Raw genomic sequence first — 16,576 nt, 5'->3', positions numbered from 1 at the left:
CAGCTTGGCCTGTTGGATCGTACTAAAAAAGAAAAAAACTTGGCAGGCGTGCTGGGAAGCGAACATCAAGGAACAACAGGACAAATTAAATCAACAGAACTCACCCCGAGCTCTTGATATTGCGCCTGATCCTAGCCAATACTTCAAATTCACATGTTCATATATAGGTAGACCTCGCCACATTCCTTTTTGGGGTCCGTTTCTCCAACATCCATTGTAGAGCCCTCATTTGTCCATTAGGGATGCAGCTGCAGCAACTCCATTGGGAAAAGATAAACCGGATACTGTGGCATCCGTTGTGGGGAAGTACATTGTGCTGGGGCGGGCATTATTAGGAAAACACATATAAAGCGCCAGGTTTGCAGGAAACATGCGTGCCCTCCAAGTTTCAGTAACAATCCTTTCTATCAGGTCAGTACTTTCTTCCCTGCCCTCCCCACTAGGGTACTACCGCAGTGGATATAGACAGTGCTGAAGACAGTCGACAGTATCAATTTTCCCTTCAAGTGAAAGCAATACGAAGATGCGCATGAGCCTTCTCCTACTTGGCTTCGCTGCCAGCGTCGCCATGGCTTCTCCACTCGAAACACATTCTAACGTCTTGACGAAGCGTCAATGTATCTACTGTTCCGAAACCGCCGACGGGTGCCAGATAAAGTGTACCTGCGGTAATTCTGAATTGCCCCTTTATTGTGACGGTGGGAAGCAATGCTGTTGCAGATGTGTAAGCGATCACCTCTAGAGATATGGATGGGGTAGATCAAACTGACAGGCCCCAGTCTGGTTGTAACGATGACGATAATGGTAGTTGTTGGCTGGAGTAGGCTAGGGCTCCCGCCATTACCTGACATGACCACATATATAAGTGTTGTTGAGATATCAGGTTGTAATTTACCGCAATTACAACCTGATATCTCAAGTGTTCCGGACTGCGCAGCTCGCTTACCGGTTACGTTAGAGTCCGTGAGGAATAACACTAAGAATAGAAATTAATCTGGGGCAATAGAAGAAAACTTTGACCAAATCAAAAGTGGCACATGCCATATACGACATACTTGAAGGATCGAAGGATTAGGGGCCAACGGTCAAGGGTGAACATCCATTTGCACCGCCCCTCTGCCGTCCCCGCTTACCCTTCCTGAAACCAATGCTAATGATCCTCTCATTGTCTAAATCCGAGAATCCGAGAACCTACGGAAAGCTGCGTGCAGGCTTATTGGCTCAAAAGTCCGTTTCCTGGGATAGACCACAATTTTCCCTTCTCTAAGCTATCGCAGGAAGTTCCATATTCGATATGCGTGAGGCTGGCGTTGACAAAATTCTCTTCTCCCGTACAAAAGAATTCGACAGTTTCTGCAGGGCATATTGGAAACTCTACTGGATAAAGTTTTGAGATGGGAAAACGAGTATCGATCTCATATCGAACAATTGGAAATGCGGATTACCAATTGAAGACAGGAGACTCGAGGCGTCTTAGCTACCTCAGCAATGCTCAAGTGCTAGAGCGACTGGAAATGTTAGAGCCCTCGTGGATAATGCTTCAAACGAGTGGGCTGTCAACGCTAAGAAATTATCAGCCGGAATTACACCTTTCCCGTCCCGTTATATATTTACACCTACAATATAGAATATGAGGACCTGTGTTTCGACGAAAATGACCGCTTTTGAGGCCAGAAACGGCTGCCTTTCCACCCATAACTTTGGACGTCCAGCCGACACTCATGCTTACGAAGGGCATCATCCGGGTCTCCATTCGCTGCATAATTTTGTGATCACCCGAGTCTGCTGCAGCCCGGTATTGAATTCGAGATTCAAGCATCGAGCGAGGCCAGTATCGTGTGCGGTATCTTCGCTATTGGCCCGCATCGCTTAAGTATGTATTTCTGCGAAGGCAAGTGGGCACCAAGGCATTTGTGGATAACAAGAAGATCTGCGCCATCAGGGGCTGGGCAATGTAACATCATATGGGGCGAACGAAATGGAGGTTGCGGGAAAAAGGATAGCAATTACGACGGATTGACTAGCATATAGATGATAGGCTGAGAATGCCAGCACCGTAGAGTTGGTTGTAAAAGTCTCAGCTGCCCATAGCCACAATGACAAAACTGTTATGACCTATCTATATGCCGTCACAAAATCGCATCTAATCATTGCTCTAGTTCCCGGACGTATTCTTGGCGAGCGTAGCTCATGGAGATTGCAGGGGCACAGTGATGGGTGAAGATAGAGAGATAGAAGAATGGAAAAGTGAGAGAAAGGGAGGAAGAGCAGGGAAGAGTCTTTTTATGGGCATTGAAGTGACGGACAGGTCCGCCGTCTAAAAGAAAGAAGAAAGTAAACCAAAATTAGATAAAGAAACGACCAAGTAAGGTCCAAGGTCCCTTTGGCTATGTAACAATGTCCCATTTATATAGAAACAAGTAAAAGTAACAATTTTGAAACACACAAAGCGCCATATATTCCAAAGTCTAACAACTCAAGACCACCAAACCACAAGTCAACCCTACTTCCGACCACCACGGCTAACCTTAGGGAACTCAACAGGCACACGCAAACGAGCAACACGACGCGCATGCGCCTCCGCACGTCCACCCTTAATATTCCACTTAGCGAACTCCGTCTCACGCGGCTTATCAATGCGACAACCAAGCTCGCGGAAGTACTGGTGAATAGTATTCGGATCAAGACGCAGATCATCCCGGAGATCAGAAGGATCCGTCGCAAGCTCGTTAGGCGCATTACCACCCAGCGAGCTGGAGCCACCATCGCGCGCCGGCTGGGGCGGGATATGCAGCGAGAGCGCACAGATAGTAGTGTGCAGGAGGGTAAAGTCGTTCTTCGAGACGTAGCCACCGCTCGGCGCGAAGCGACGACGCACAGCATCGATCACAGACTCCGGGAGCAAGTCGGCGGAAGCGGAGTCGGCCGCAGCGCCGGGCTTGGGCTTCGTGACGGCGCCGGTGGTGTTTGAGAGGATGCGGCGGAGGTCTTCGCGGGGTGGGAGACGCTTGCTGCCTGGGCCGCCGCCCTTGGCGCTTGCGCCGGCGTTCTTCAGTGAGCGGCCGAATTCGATGAGCAGCTGGATGAAGCGGAGGACTTGGAGGTGGGTTTTGTTGTCGGAGTTGACGACTGCGCCGACGCGGTTCGAGACGTAGCGTGAGACGGTTGTCACGCCGAGACCGGCTTCCACTTGCGATTTCCACTCGTCTACGCCGTTCAGTTGGCTGAGGGTTGAGTGGCTGCCTGGAACGAGGGTCTCGATTGTGTAGACGTCGGAGGGATGCGAGGCGGCGAGGTTCGGCGTTGGGAGGGGCTTGGCTGCTTGCACTTCGGCTTGCATGGCGAGCGCCTTGGCGTGGCCGGAGGCTGTGTCTGCGGGCAGAGAGGAGATGAGGGCTGCGCCGGCTTGCGGGACGGCGCCGGCGGGGGCGTTGGAGAGTTGGGCGTTCTCGGCCATGGATTGCACGGCCTTGCGGGATTGTTTGGTTCCGAAGGTGTTGGTGAGGGCTGTGCGTTGGGCGCGCATGGTGTTCTGGTGATGCTTGTTAGTTTGGTGCTGCTGATATATGGAATTGCGGAAGGGAGGACATACCATCTCTTCGTCTGAGTCTTCTGCCTCGGACTTGCGGCTTCTCACTGCTCCTCGTAGTGTAGCTCGCCGCACCTCCACGACCTTCCATGTCTTGTGCTCTGGGTCTATAACTGCGACGTAGTGCTTCACGTGCGAGTCGGTATCGTCTCCTGTGCCTTCACGGCCGACAAAATCCATCTTGACGTGGTCCGAGGACTGGAGGAGCATCTCTGAAGAGACAATTCCCGGGTTCCGAGTCGCTGCCGCAGATTTGGAGACATTGGCGCGGCTTTTGATATATGGGTTCCAGCGGAGGGATTTTGAGCTCTGGAGACCGGGTGTGTCGGCTATAGCGCAGAATTTCAATTAGAGATAGTTCCCAGTCTGCATAAAAAGCCTTTAACTCACCAATTACCGGTGCCAGCTCGCTCTTATCTTCAACAACGCTGGCGGCCAGCGGGGGCAGCTGGTGCAGCGCAGGCTTTTTGCTTGGATGTTCATTGTCCGATGAGCGCTTGCGCTTTTGATCTGTTTTACCGGACGGCATTATGGCGTTAAAGACGAGAGACAAAAGATTGTAGCTCTCGAGAATCGGCTTTAGCGCGGTGAAATAAAATGTCTGGACTTGTCTGGCAGAAAATTTTACGAGCGGAGACCAGGCAGGCGGTGAGTATTACGGCTTTCCACACAAAGAAATATTGACGTACATGAAGCGTCAAGCTGACCTCGATGGCGATATCCAGAGAACTACGAATATTTGAGGATATACTGAAGACTGTAGCTACGCTCTAGTTCACAGGATTGGATTACATTTACAAAGAGTAAAAGAAATGTTGCACTCATCAAGTCATCGATTCATCTGCAGTAGCTAAACGAAGACCTCCGAGTTATTCCATGGATTTTTGATAAACTCCCGGAAGAAACCTCTCCACAACTTTTGACCAGCCCGAAGGAAGGCCGTAAAGATAATGAGAATTGACCAGTCACCCCAGTGCCGTGCTCAAAGACCGATGGTTTGCACCGGCCCTCCAACATCCACCTAAACACAGGAGCCCCTCCGAGTAATAACCATGCATGACATCAGATCGTAGACGTGAATGAATCCGAGGTGTTGGAATGTGGGTAGACTGTTGTTGTAACAGCGGATTCCGCCAATGCGATCTGCGATTTCTTCTGGATGATGGTCGGAAATCTTATCTGTGCAAGTAACTCGTTGGAATGAAGGGCGTGTCACGAAGAAACGAAAGTCGCAAAGTCGCGTCGTCAATTGTCGTGTTCAGCGTTTAACCATGAGCTCGGCAGGAGAGCTGAGATGGAGGGGGCGAGTAGTTTATTTGCTGATTAGGAAGTTAGTTTCACGGTTCCCCGATCGGAAGCTTGATAGTCTTGCGCGAGACTATCGGCGCAAGATGGAGTGACTTACGATCGGGCACGCATCTTTCTGCGCTTGCGCTTGAGACGGCGAGTGCGCTTCTTTCTCCACTTGTCTCTCATCTTCAATCTGTTGACTTGTTAGTGCATTGCTCTTGAGAATATCTTAAGCTTTGGGAAAGATACTCACGATTTCGATGATGAAACAGAGATAGTAGAAAGAAAGATGAAGTGAGGGCGGCCCGAGACGACTTTACGTACAGTGCGGCTGAGTCAGCCGCCCTCGCTTAGGCCCCACACGTGACACTTCAAACATCCATCTGTGACGACACATGACTATGCCAAATTAGGTAATTTGATAGGGTTTCACTCCATCGAGGTATTTGGCCAAACTATTTGAAAATACTTTATGTAACATACAAAGTACAAGTGGAGATTGTAGGGCAATGACGTTAATTCAATTCAACATTCAATATAAGAGCAATGCCATTACTATGTATTATTGACTAGCTATAGCTCTAAATTAGAACTCGTGACAGTTTTGATGCCAATGTTTTCTCTTGGGTATAGCTAGCCGTATATTAAACATGTATACCAAAAGCTTCATCACTCGTGAAGATTCGCAGAACCGCAAGACGAGGTCCACAAAAGTATAAAAAAAAGGTGCGTCATACGAGAGTATCCGTCCTGGATCATATTCTCTCAGTATGTGTACCGGTAGGTGGGCGCCAAATCGCCGAGATATTCCTCTTCATCCTCGGGAATCGCAGCAGGGTCAACAGGGGCGCGGTCACGTTTCTTGTTCTCGAACCACAGGGCCACCATATAGAGTGTGCATGCCAGACCAGCGAGGCAAATGAACGAGAGACAGATGATATACCCGGTTCGGAAATCTGTGACGCCATTCTTGACAACGAAAGAATAAGTAGCGATGATTCCACCAATATTGCCGAAGCCAACCTGCCATGCGGTTCCCACGCTGCGTCGATGATGGCCACCCAAGTTCATGGCGAACCAGCATACAATGACAGGCATGGCGCTGTAACAGCCACTGGTGACCAGGAAAAGAGCGCCAAATTGCGCACTCGTACTGTTATGGATTGTCATGAGCATGGCGAAGCCGGCAATAGCGATCGCCATTGGAATCAAGGTGAAAATGAATCGGTGTCGCATCCGGTCAGAACAGAAGGCGACTACCATTGAGAAGCCGAATGCTGCAGCCCAGGGAGGAATGGAGTACAGCTGGGTTTTGATCGCACTGTAGCCGTAGGTCTGGATAATCGACGGTGCGAAGTATGCATATCCTGTATGGGAGTGAGCGACAACTCGGAATGGCATGTAAGGAAAAGGTGATGTACGTACCATAAGCCGGGACAATCAAGCCGAAGTACATAAAACCTCCGATAAAGACCTTGTCTGACGAAAGTCAGCGCGCTGCAATCAATTGCAAAAAGAGGGGTTATCCGGGTTATACTTACAGTCCTTGAACACACCCAGAACCTCGCGCTTGCCCAAGTGAACGTTGTGAGCAGCCTTACCGACATCCTTGGCTAATTTGGCACGCATGTATGTGCGCTCTTCCTCGTTCAGCCACTTAACATCCTCGGGGAAATCAGCAATGAAAAAGAATAGGATGATCGCGACCACGCTGGTCAAAACGCCCTCGATAATAAACACCCAGCGCCAGCCACTGTAGCCGCACATGCCATCCATCTTTGCGATTCCACTGGCAAGCAGACCACCAAAGGCGCCGGCCAAGGAAGTGGAGCTAAAGAAGAAACTGAAACGCTTCTGAGCCTCAGAGCGTGTGTACCACATGCCCAACAGATAGAAACCTGGCGATCGCAATTAACACCTGTCGTAGGAGTTTTTGTTGGTTTTTGCACTCACATCCAGGGAACATGCCTGTCTCAAAGACACCCAAAAAGAAGCGAGTGGCCATTAGTCCACCCCAGTTGCTCACCAGACCCTGGAAGAGCAAGACAAGGCCAAACATGAACATGCATCCCGACACTGAATTCGAATTAACAAACTGCCCTCAACAAAATTGCGCTTAATCGCACGGCGCGCAAACACTTACGCCAGACATGGGGCTTCAACTTCTTGAGCAAGATGTTTGACGGAATCTCCAAGATAATGTATGGAACAAAGAAAATCGTGAGCGCAGTGTTATATTTTGTTCCATCGACGATGTTCAAATCCTCCTTAAGTCCAAGAATAGCGGCATTGCTAATATTAACTCTGCAGGTCGATGATGTCAGATACAAGCAATGCCTGGTTACACGACGCAATGGTAAGCTTACCGATCCAAAAAGGCAAGCAAATACAAAATACACAGACACGGTAGAATGTGCCAATCGACCTTGGCTTGCAACCTGCGCTTGGTGGTAGTCGTGAGAGGAGGCAGATCGAAGTCCGTGGAGCTGGCCTGACTTTCGCCCTTCTCGACAGGCTCTTGGGTATAGGCGGGTTGTTCTGCGCAGAGGAGTAGCTAATTGTCAGCACGAGTTGACGATGATGCGCTGGCGCGCGCAGATTCGCTAAACCCTCAAAAGGGCAAAACGAAGAACTCCTACATGTATAGGATCGAACATACCTGAGACACCCATGATTAGAAGCGAATTGCGCTCGAACACTGCGCGTCTTGGAATAACAATATAAAAGGGAGGAGAGAAAGGAAGGGGAAAAGTTTGGCTTTTTGATGGGTCGAATTCTCTCAAGCGCAGATCGCCGATGCAGGGATGTTACCGAGGGTGCTACGCTTGACGGGTCTCGAACGTGGGGTAACTTCCGGAGTTACGGAGAGGGAAAGGCCGAAAGAGTAAATTGACCTTAGCGAGTTAAAGGATTCGAATTGCAAAGGATGAATCATCCCTGAAATATCCCTCGATTGAGGCCCGATCTCGGCCACTAGAGCGATATACATGCCCCATTTTTATTATTTATTTATTTTATTTTTGCTTATTTATCGGCAGGACTATATACATATACAACATACTAGTACAATATATGCAAGTAACTGTCCATTTTTACATCTTTTTTGCCCTTACTACTCTACTATTCTGTGCTGAGAATTCCCTCTCATACCCCTGTTTCCCCGCAAAATAGCTTATAAGTCACGTGTTAAACATATATCCACTTGGGAGGTGCGGGGGTTGCATTTTGGTATTTATTAGTACTTATTAGTATTAGTACTATGATAAGGTGAATCCATTTAATATATTTATGACTACCGTCTTTGACTTTATATTATTCAATACGGAGTACTGTGTAGAGTATCAGCAGATATATAACTATTAACCACGGCCTTTGCACATCAAAAAATAAAAGAGATCTTCATGACTCCTTGGCCCACTGGTTCCCACTCCACAAGCCCCCAGTGGCCCATAGCCAATAGTCCCGGCCTTTGATCATCCACACCATAGCTGAAAACCGCGCCCACACCCTTACTCTACCCAATAATTGGCACAAGCTGAGTTCTACGAGTGTCCTCCTTGAACACACGATCGGGACCAGCGGCACTTTCTCCTTGCCCCTCAGCAATGAGCAAATTCCTTTTCATGCTCGCGCACAGAATGGGCACTGTGTTCAAAATATTGTGCACCGCCGGACGTGCATGCGATCCCACATCACCAACAGCATATACTCGGGGACCAGCTTTATCCACACGTAGGGGTAGACACATTAGTCTCTACCGAGCCATTAGCCGTCAACAGGGACTCCTGTATAAAGCTGGTGTTAGGTGTAGCGCCGGTAGCCGGGATATAAAGGTTGGCTTGGAGTGTTTTGCCGTCTTCCAATGTCGCCGTCGCATAGGCCGTCAGAGCACTCTCAGTCCCTGCACCAGCTGCGAGCTCATTGAACACCGACATGGTGGATTTTGTCATCAATTTCAGTAAAATATATGTAAGAACATCTAAATTTCAGGGAGATGATATTCAATTATTTAGACTTCTTATACGCAGCCCTGCAGATCTTGAACTTTAGATAACCTCGCCAAGTCCCGATTCTACCAAGCCTTTGCATACATCTATGTACTACTCCGTGCTTTCGGTAGGCAGATCCAAATACCGGGTGGGAGAAAAGAATGACGTTCTGCCCGTTGGGCAGTGCTGGACAATATAGATCAAGCGTTAGTCTCCACTACTCATATTCTAAGCGCGCATTTTCCATACATATCCGTGGTTAGAACAGACTGAACCCATTTCGGGAGAACAAGTACATAAAGCTTAAGTACAGCATTGACATGAACTTCGCGCCGAATGGGCTGTCCGGCTTCACGTCAGGCAAACCACCCTACCACTCGACCCCCTTCCAGATAGATTCCAACCTCGGCATTATAGGTACTGCACTTACAATGCTAGCAACTGACATAACGCAGGCATTCGGTGATACCAGCACCCACTAAGTTATTTTGGGTCCGGCTATCTCAGGTGCGTGGGGACCGGGTTCGGTTACGGGGCTGAAGCTCCGTAGAGGTGGAAATGTGGTTTCCAAATGGAATGGCAACGGTAAAGTGACAGAATCAACCTTAGGGGGACGCTCGCTACAGCTTTCAGTGCTCAATCGGGACGGTCATATCTTGGCGCAGCATTAGAACTGGCTGGGCTGAGGTTCTAGTGGCTGCAAAGGTTCTAGTGGCATATCGGCGTGGGCAGTATAACGAGTCATCCATGATCCAGTCTGCATATTTCTTGTTGCCGGTCAGGCCAGGAAAGATTCCTCTGCCCCAGCGAGCATCTCTTAACTGTCACCTACTTCATATTCCTACATCTCGAATACACCTCTTCGACCTGTTGACGCATGAAGCTTAAACATGGTATAGATTCAATAAGCACAGCATCACTTCGACGGTCTTCAGCAGGGAATCTGTGATGGGAGTGCTGGGAGTCCGAATACATCAGAAAGGTAATTCACACGACTACGGGTTCTCGCATTGATGGCTTGCACTGGGTGAAGTGTGTGGATTGCAGACCGTGAAGCTATCGCACTAGGGTTTTAATGTAGTTCAAGCATATTGGTACTTTTTCTAGGGGTACGTGAGAACATTAGAAAATATATACAGCATATAGTCCAAATTGGTTTCCGACCAACTCAGTGCTCCCATAAAAACAAAGGTATCCCCAATATCGTGGCCTTATATAACCAGCACAGTCCTAAAATCACAACACTCGTTGAAAGCATGTTCATCCCTTGAAACCAAGTCCACTAAACCTCCTTAATGGGTTCTATTCGCGGGTTCCACGGGCGCAGGAAGTTCTGATGTGGAATGCACCCCATCTAGTTCCTGTGGTTTGCGCGCACCATCAAGCTCGCTAGGGATTACGAATTGTGCGCCTGTCGTATTGGCAGCCATGCTTGACGGAGGCAAAAACGCCTCGTTGCCTGATACAGTGCCTTGTTTCTTTGCGCGGGAACGGCGAATACACCAGAAGGCTAGGGCTGCGATTATCGCGCAGCCTGCAACGGGACCAACCACTGCACCAGCAATCCACGCTTTGCTCCCAGAGCTTTCAGAGCCCTGTGTGGTGTCCTCAGTAGAGGTGGGTGTGGGGGCGACAGATGTCCTCGTTGTGGCGGTTGCAGTTGATGGCGTGGTAGATGTCCTCGGTGTGGCAGTAACAGCATCTACCCATCAGATGTTGGTCAGTACGTCGAGGCTCAAGTCCATACAAAGCACAATACTCCCATGCTTACCGGTATTTCGGAATATGGTAGATGCAGTCCAGTGATTGCTGTTAGTCCAACAGAAATAATCTGTTACTCCTGGGTCGGTGGTGGCAGACTCGTAGATAGTCATGAATACACAGTATGAGCCCTTAGCACTAATTTTGAAAGACTCCTGCCATTAGAAACCCATGAAGTTTTGCGGTCTTAAATGCGGTCCTTACCAGCTGCCATCAGCAATACCACCATCATCAAAAAGAACCTTGTCGCCAGCACAATTTGTCGGAAAGACACAGCCAGAGTTGGTAATGTGTGAACAGCATCTTGCGAAGCTGCTCGAACTGACGTAGGTTTGTCCGGGATAGCAAGTTACATCCGACCCTGTTATAAATGAGCATTATAGGTATTCTCAGTGGTTTCTAAAAACTCACAGGTACTGTCCTCTGAATCCCAATAATATCCTTGAACGTTGGGTGGTATTGTTGTTGTCACAGCCAAAACACGGCTGACCTGGAGGGCGAGTATTGCTAGAAATGGAGCACAGAACATTTTGGTAACCTTCGTGTAGACAGAGTTCAATGTAGAGAGTCAAGAATGGATAAGCTTGTAGCCAAAGACACGGAAAGCCAGCGAATTGAAAATATCTGCCTCGGGCTGAACAAACATTTTTCTGGCCTATCAAACTAAGGGGGATCCGGAAGGCGCCGGCCGTATTCCTTCGGAGCCTTAATATCCAAGCGAGGTAACAGTGGGAATACAGGATATTAAATCGAATGGCCCTATAGTCCATAACTTTAGTCACCGTATAAATCTCACCTATACAAATCAGAATATAATAATACATATCAGTATGCCTGCTACTTCTAGCAGATGAGAATATTCAAGCCCAAAAAGAGAAAAAAAAAGAGACAAAAAGACAAAAAGAAAAAAAGATTTGAGGCGAGATACATACAGGCAGTTCAGCTAAATCAAAACATTGGGGCTAGAAAAGTCTTGGCGCGACTTGTGACATGGTCTGCTACAAGGTTTATACGAAGTACGATGCTACATCATATACATGAGACCAGTCAAGGTTAAGCGAGTGGATATTTTCTGAACCTGCATACCTACCTACATATGTAGGTAGGCAGCCTTGGGAGCATGAGCACCTACCTAGGTACCCAATGCCAGTTACAAAGCTCAATTTAAACGTGGTCTGTGCACTTGGCATTATCTGGTAGAAAGGCGGGGAAAGGACTGACAATTAGCCAATCACTATACAGTCTTCTAGGTACTAGAAGATTAGATACCTAGGTAGTAAAATAAGTGTGATTTGGGTTGTAGAGGGCTCTGGAACATACACATCGATGGTTGGTGATCGTCCGTATTATACGACTTGCAAACGCTAACATACTCTTTTAGGGAAATGGTACCGCTTCTATCACCCTCGAGGGCGGATAAGTCCCCCTGACAATGAGTCGACATTCCGAACAATCAAAAGTTTATGCGATAAGCCCGACAATCTTGAAGGATGGGAACCAGTCCCGTTCCTAGCCCAATTCACTCGAATCTAGATTATGTATACACTGTCGATCTAGATGCTGGTACTTTAACAATCTCACTATGGAGTGAGCTTGACGGATCCAGATCATTGACACCTTCGGCAACACGGATTGATCTCGCCAAGATCCATGAGGCATCTAGCATAAGTCATCATATGGAGCAGAATCCTCAGTATATGTCTAGTGAATATATTTCTGGGAGCAACAATAAGGCGCAAGCAAAGCAATTCGAGACGTTTGAAATCGACTTTGGCATCCCTACACCCATGAACGAGCTACAGGGGCGATTTTTTACCGACCTCGTTTTTATTTGGCGCTTCTATGTCGATGACCCTTCCACATGGAGATACGATTCTCCCGTATTCAGGGTACTATCGATTGCTTTCCTGCGTCTTGCGGCCTGGGATTTTGAGGTATCTTTCGATTACAACGTTGAGCTTCCAATCTCATTCGCGTCAATTCCCCGTTGGAGCTACCCCGACGCAGACGTCTATTGGTTCCATGGGTACCTTGTTGTTTTACAAGATGACGTTGAATCTAATGCCATGATAAACGGAGCCGTCTCAAAAGCCGAGTCATATATTGGCGACTCCCTGCTCAGGCATGACAATGTTCGCTTGATTGTAATTTCACCACGTCATGTCGCTTTCGTGGAGCTTTCTCACGAGGTCGTTCTGGCCTCTAGGAACCTAATATCGCTTTCCAACCATTCGGCGACCCGATGTTCATCTGGGTTCCGTGCTCTAGCCCGGGTTCTAACATCAAACTGTTGGAAGAAGCCTTGCGCCTATAGGGAGAAGTGGCCGGTCAACATGCCGCCTGAGATTGTTCGAATGATTCTTCATGAACTGGAACCGCGAGATGCCGTAGCATTTTCGCAGGCATCCTTCACAGCCGAGCAATGCTACTACGCTTCAGAATCTCAGTTCAAGAATATTGACGTTCGAAGTTTTAAGTCCTCTATACATTGCTGCGGCAAGCGCACTGGGCTGGAGACGCACGGTATTTGTTGTTCTAAATGCCAAGCTTGGCAACACTTGGAATGTGTCGGTCTGAAAAATTACTCTTCCGGCTATCAGTACGTTTGTACGGGCTGCCAGGAACGAGCCTGTATGGTACTTGATCCTGGTGGGATAAATGGATTCAGCCGTCGAAAAATTAGAGAAGGATGTGAGGTTAGTGTTGGAGGTTCTGTTAAATCGCTTCAATTGCGACTTTCTAAACCTTCCCATTTACGACCGGAGCTACGGTTCCTTGGGAATCTTGTCTCAGTTCCGCCTTCGCTCATACAGTACACAATCCTTTTTAACCACTCCTTCTCTGGACTAGCTTATGGCTTGGAAGATAGCTTCTAACTCGAGATCGCTAATAATCCGAATCTCACTCCCTCCAGGCTCCGGGAATTACGCCCTTTCCATGGCAGCCTATTCGGTACTTTTGGTACATAATTTCGAGGCGCCCCGTGTCATAACTTTGATTGGTTCAACTGACCCTTCATATTACCGGCTTACTCTTCTTATGCATGGTGCCCAGATAATTTCTGATCAGATAAGAACGTATGATGAAATATAACGTTAACTGAAACAATTTGAGATTCCTTCGATTTAGAGATCGCTAACAGAAAGAGGAACGTTAGGGTTATGGGGTGCATTAATGGATGGTGGATGTCTTGAAGGCCAGGCTAGCAGGCTAGCAGGCTAGGGTAACTACTATGTAGTTAACAACTTATAGCAGGATCTGGGAGCTCTTCTCTCTTCACACAGTCCACTTCCCTCTCCCTGTGGCTTTCCGTATGTTAGACTCAACGTTTCTCTATGTAGGCAGGATATTTTTGTCTTCCCGAGATGAGCAGAAACCAAAGGCATCCAAATATTGTTGAGCAATCTCTCTACCCCTATAGGGAATGCTGTCCCCCAATATGTAGGACACTACGTGGTTCAGCTATCTCGCATTGTGCGTTTCGTGCTACGGCATCACTCCAGTTCTGACTTGTAGCTCCCTTCGAATGTGGTCTCTTTTCTATATGTTTGCCTGCGACCAGAGAGAACACTGTCCAGCCACGCCTTGATGCAGGTTTCTGGGTTTGGCCTACTTCCTTTACCGACACACAAACTGCCTTCTGTGCGGGATGGGCATACTCTACGTGCTATCTACCCATTACACTACACAGACACCTACAAGGCTCGGAGAGGAAGCCGGCCAAGGTGTCTCTTCCTTCCTTTCACGTCCGTCTTCTCTCTTAGCAAATGCCACATATCATTTCTCTCTGATCATCTTAAGTTGCATTTATGAGCCTCGCTAGCTGGACCACTAGCAACCCCTTTCCACTTTGGCCACTTGGCACTTGTAAGACAGGTGTAACCAAATGATTGCTACAAAGATCAAGAAAGTGCCGATTTTGAGACAACCCCGAGAATCCATGAATTGACTTTTGCCAGTTGCGGTCTCACCCGCTACTACCATTGGCCTCATTGTTCTTATCGTGGTATCTTTCACCTCAACAACAGCTCTACCCAACCAAAAGGATGAGGTCGCCCCGTGTAATATTACCAATGCGAAATGTGAACTATTGAATCTCGACAGGGATATCCTTGTCTAGCGTTGGATCGACCCGAAGTGGGCCGCTGTCAAACAAAGAATCAGACCGCAAAGTGGGTTTGTAGATATTTAGAAGGAAATTGGAGGCAACCTCGAGGCTTTGATCATAAATTGTGTCAAAGGCTGCATGAAACCTAGGGGCTTTGGTCGTACACCCAATCCTTGGGTTGATACAACTTTCGTTTGCTATTCTGATTCCTTCTTTCTCTTCTCCCCCTCATCTTTGCCATATTCCATTCCTGTCACTCCAAGCATGCACTCTCTAATCTTCTGGCGTATGTAATTTTTCATATGAGACAGTGATTTATTCCAATCTTGGTTGGATCAGCCTTCAAGTCGCAGTTTCTTTGCGGTTGCAATTTTCACTACTACCACAATGAGCCTTAGAAGAATCAAAGTGCAGGCATCCAGATTCTTGTCTACTCGTCGTGGATCTTGTATAATATTTATTGCCTTCATATGGTTCCTCTTTTATCACCTTCCAGCTCCTCCTTCCACCCAGAACAATACCCGCGCAGATCGTCCACCACCAGAACATCAAGTAGAGGACACGCCACGATTTATCTACCGCTCTCCCTTTCGAAACAATCCGGATATTCAATATGAAAAGCAGCTATCGGATGCCCTGGAGAAGATTGAAAAAGCCGTATTGGCCCGAAGTCAGGAAAGCAACATATCCGAAGATAAAATCTGGCAGATAGCGAAAAATCAAAAGCACAGGAGCGATGACTCGATAGTATTCCAAGGGAAAAACAAGGAATGGGAATACAATGTAAGTACTTGCGCCTACGACCACAAGTATCTTGCTTGACGCCAACTGAAAACCACAAAGTTAGTCACCGATGAAAAGGCCATTAAGTTCGTAACCAACGAACTATCCGCCATCCCCGAAATCGCAACCATATACAAGTCCTACCCCCACAATGTCCTCCGAGCAGACCTCCTCAGATACCTCCTCCTCTGGTACTACGGAGGCTTCTACGCAGACATCGATGTCTTCCCCGCTCGGACGATCAAGACCTGCCCAGCTCTAGAGCCCTTCTTCGCACTCACACCCGAGGATCACACACAAAGCACCCAACCCGATATATCGCTCGTTGTTGGAATCGAAGTCGACGAGCCTTATGCTTCTCCGCAATTCATGCGCGACTGGCACTGGACACGGAGCTACGGACTCATCCAGTATACAATGTATGCACCGCGACGTTTCAGCCCGCTTCTCCGCGAGACTATTGTGCGGGTTGTAGCACATACGAGGAAAAACAATAGTGAACATTCCAGCCTCTTTTCCAGTCCGGCGTATGACGAGAAGACTATACTGGGGGTTACGGGGCCTGATGTCTTCACGGATGCTATCCTCGACACACTTTCCTCTTCGCTTCCTTTGACACATCCGTTCATTCAACAATCGGTTGATGCAGATGCGGATATAGGGGATCTCGTCTCTTCTGCAACTGGGCAGGTGGAGAAACGGGTAACGTGGGCGCCGTTTCATAAAATCCGTGACCCTGTCTGTATACAGGCGGGTGAGGCTGTGCCAAATAAATCCATGGGTGGGTTGTGCGTGTTGCCAATCAGTGTTTGGGGGAACGGACAGAGACATAGTCAGGCCGGTGGGTTTAATCACCCTAAGGCGTGTGTGAATCATCGGTTTGGGCGGACGTGGAAGAAGGGGTGGCGGGAGTACATATTTGGATGAAGGTTTCGTTATTTGATCTGCCTTTGATAGTGGAATATAGATTTGAGACGTGGATTGGATGAAGTCCTTTCTCTTACAATGAACCTTTTTGCTGTTTGAATGAACTACAAGATGGTAGTAGATGAGATT

At 48.0% G+C, this 16,576-nt stretch overlaps 6 protein-coding genes across 6 annotated transcripts; 2 read left to right on the top strand and 4 right to left on the bottom strand.

Annotated features, from left to right (window-relative positions):
- Positions 1–2,503: 2,503 nt before the first annotated feature.
- N7519_007425 (DNA-directed RNA polymerase I subunit RPA49) lies at positions 2,504–4,118 on the bottom strand (the record flags this gene model as incomplete). Its single annotated transcript, XM_057294201.1, has 3 exons — positions 2,504–3,532; positions 3,593–3,918; positions 3,980–4,118. 3 exons carry the CDS (start codon positions 4,116–4,118, stop codon positions 2,504–2,506), a joined length of 1,494 nt encoding a protein of 497 aa, XP_057149012.1.
- A 1,526-nt stretch (positions 4,119–5,644) lies between these two features.
- On the bottom strand, positions 5,645–7,551 carry N7519_007424 (putative MFS transporter; the record flags this gene model as incomplete). Its single annotated transcript, XM_057294200.1, has 7 exons — positions 5,645–6,246; positions 6,305–6,358; positions 6,421–6,777; positions 6,833–6,955; positions 7,023–7,183; positions 7,246–7,417; positions 7,539–7,551. 7 exons carry the CDS (start codon positions 7,549–7,551, stop codon positions 5,645–5,647), a joined length of 1,482 nt encoding a protein of 493 aa, XP_057149011.1.
- Positions 7,552–8,601: 1,050 nt separating this feature from the next.
- N7519_007423 (uncharacterized protein) lies at positions 8,602–8,814 on the bottom strand (the record flags this gene model as incomplete). Its single annotated transcript, XM_057294199.1, has 1 exon — positions 8,602–8,814. The coding sequence occupies one exon, from the start codon at positions 8,812–8,814 to the stop codon at positions 8,602–8,604; it is 213 nt and encodes a 70-aa protein (XP_057149010.1).
- A 1,346-nt stretch (positions 8,815–10,160) lies between these two features.
- N7519_007422 (EGFR-like transmembrane domain-containing protein) lies at positions 10,161–11,158 on the bottom strand (the record flags this gene model as incomplete). Its single annotated transcript, XM_057294198.1, has 4 exons — positions 10,161–10,570; positions 10,640–10,767; positions 10,834–10,990; positions 11,041–11,158. The coding sequence occupies 4 exons, from the start codon at positions 11,156–11,158 to the stop codon at positions 10,161–10,163; spliced, it is 813 nt and encodes a 270-aa protein (XP_057149009.1).
- Positions 11,159–12,305: 1,147 nt separating this feature from the next.
- Positions 12,306–13,505, top strand: N7519_007421 (PHD finger domain-containing protein; the record flags this gene model as incomplete). The annotated part of the gene is made up of 1 exon (XM_057294197.1): positions 12,306–13,505. The coding sequence occupies one exon, from the start codon at positions 12,306–12,308 to the stop codon at positions 13,503–13,505; it is 1,200 nt and encodes a 399-aa protein (XP_057149008.1).
- A 1,496-nt stretch (positions 13,506–15,001) lies between these two features.
- On the top strand, positions 15,002–16,447 carry N7519_007420 (uncharacterized protein; the record flags this gene model as incomplete). The annotated part of the gene is made up of 3 exons (XM_057294196.1): positions 15,002–15,023; positions 15,234–15,520; positions 15,581–16,447. 3 exons carry the CDS (start codon positions 15,002–15,004, stop codon positions 16,445–16,447), a joined length of 1,176 nt encoding a protein of 391 aa, XP_057149007.1.
- Positions 16,448–16,576: the final 129 nt, after the last annotated feature.

The sequence above is a fragment of the Penicillium mononematosum genome, assembly GCF_028829835.1.
Source record: "Penicillium mononematosum strain IBT 11891 chromosome Unknown utg000003l:1.0-8172316.0:1.0-8177699.0, whole genome shotgun sequence".
NCBI lineage: Eukaryota > Fungi > Ascomycota > Eurotiomycetes > Eurotiales > Aspergillaceae > Penicillium > Penicillium mononematosum.
This window is presented reverse-complemented; position numbering and strand designations above follow the sequence as displayed.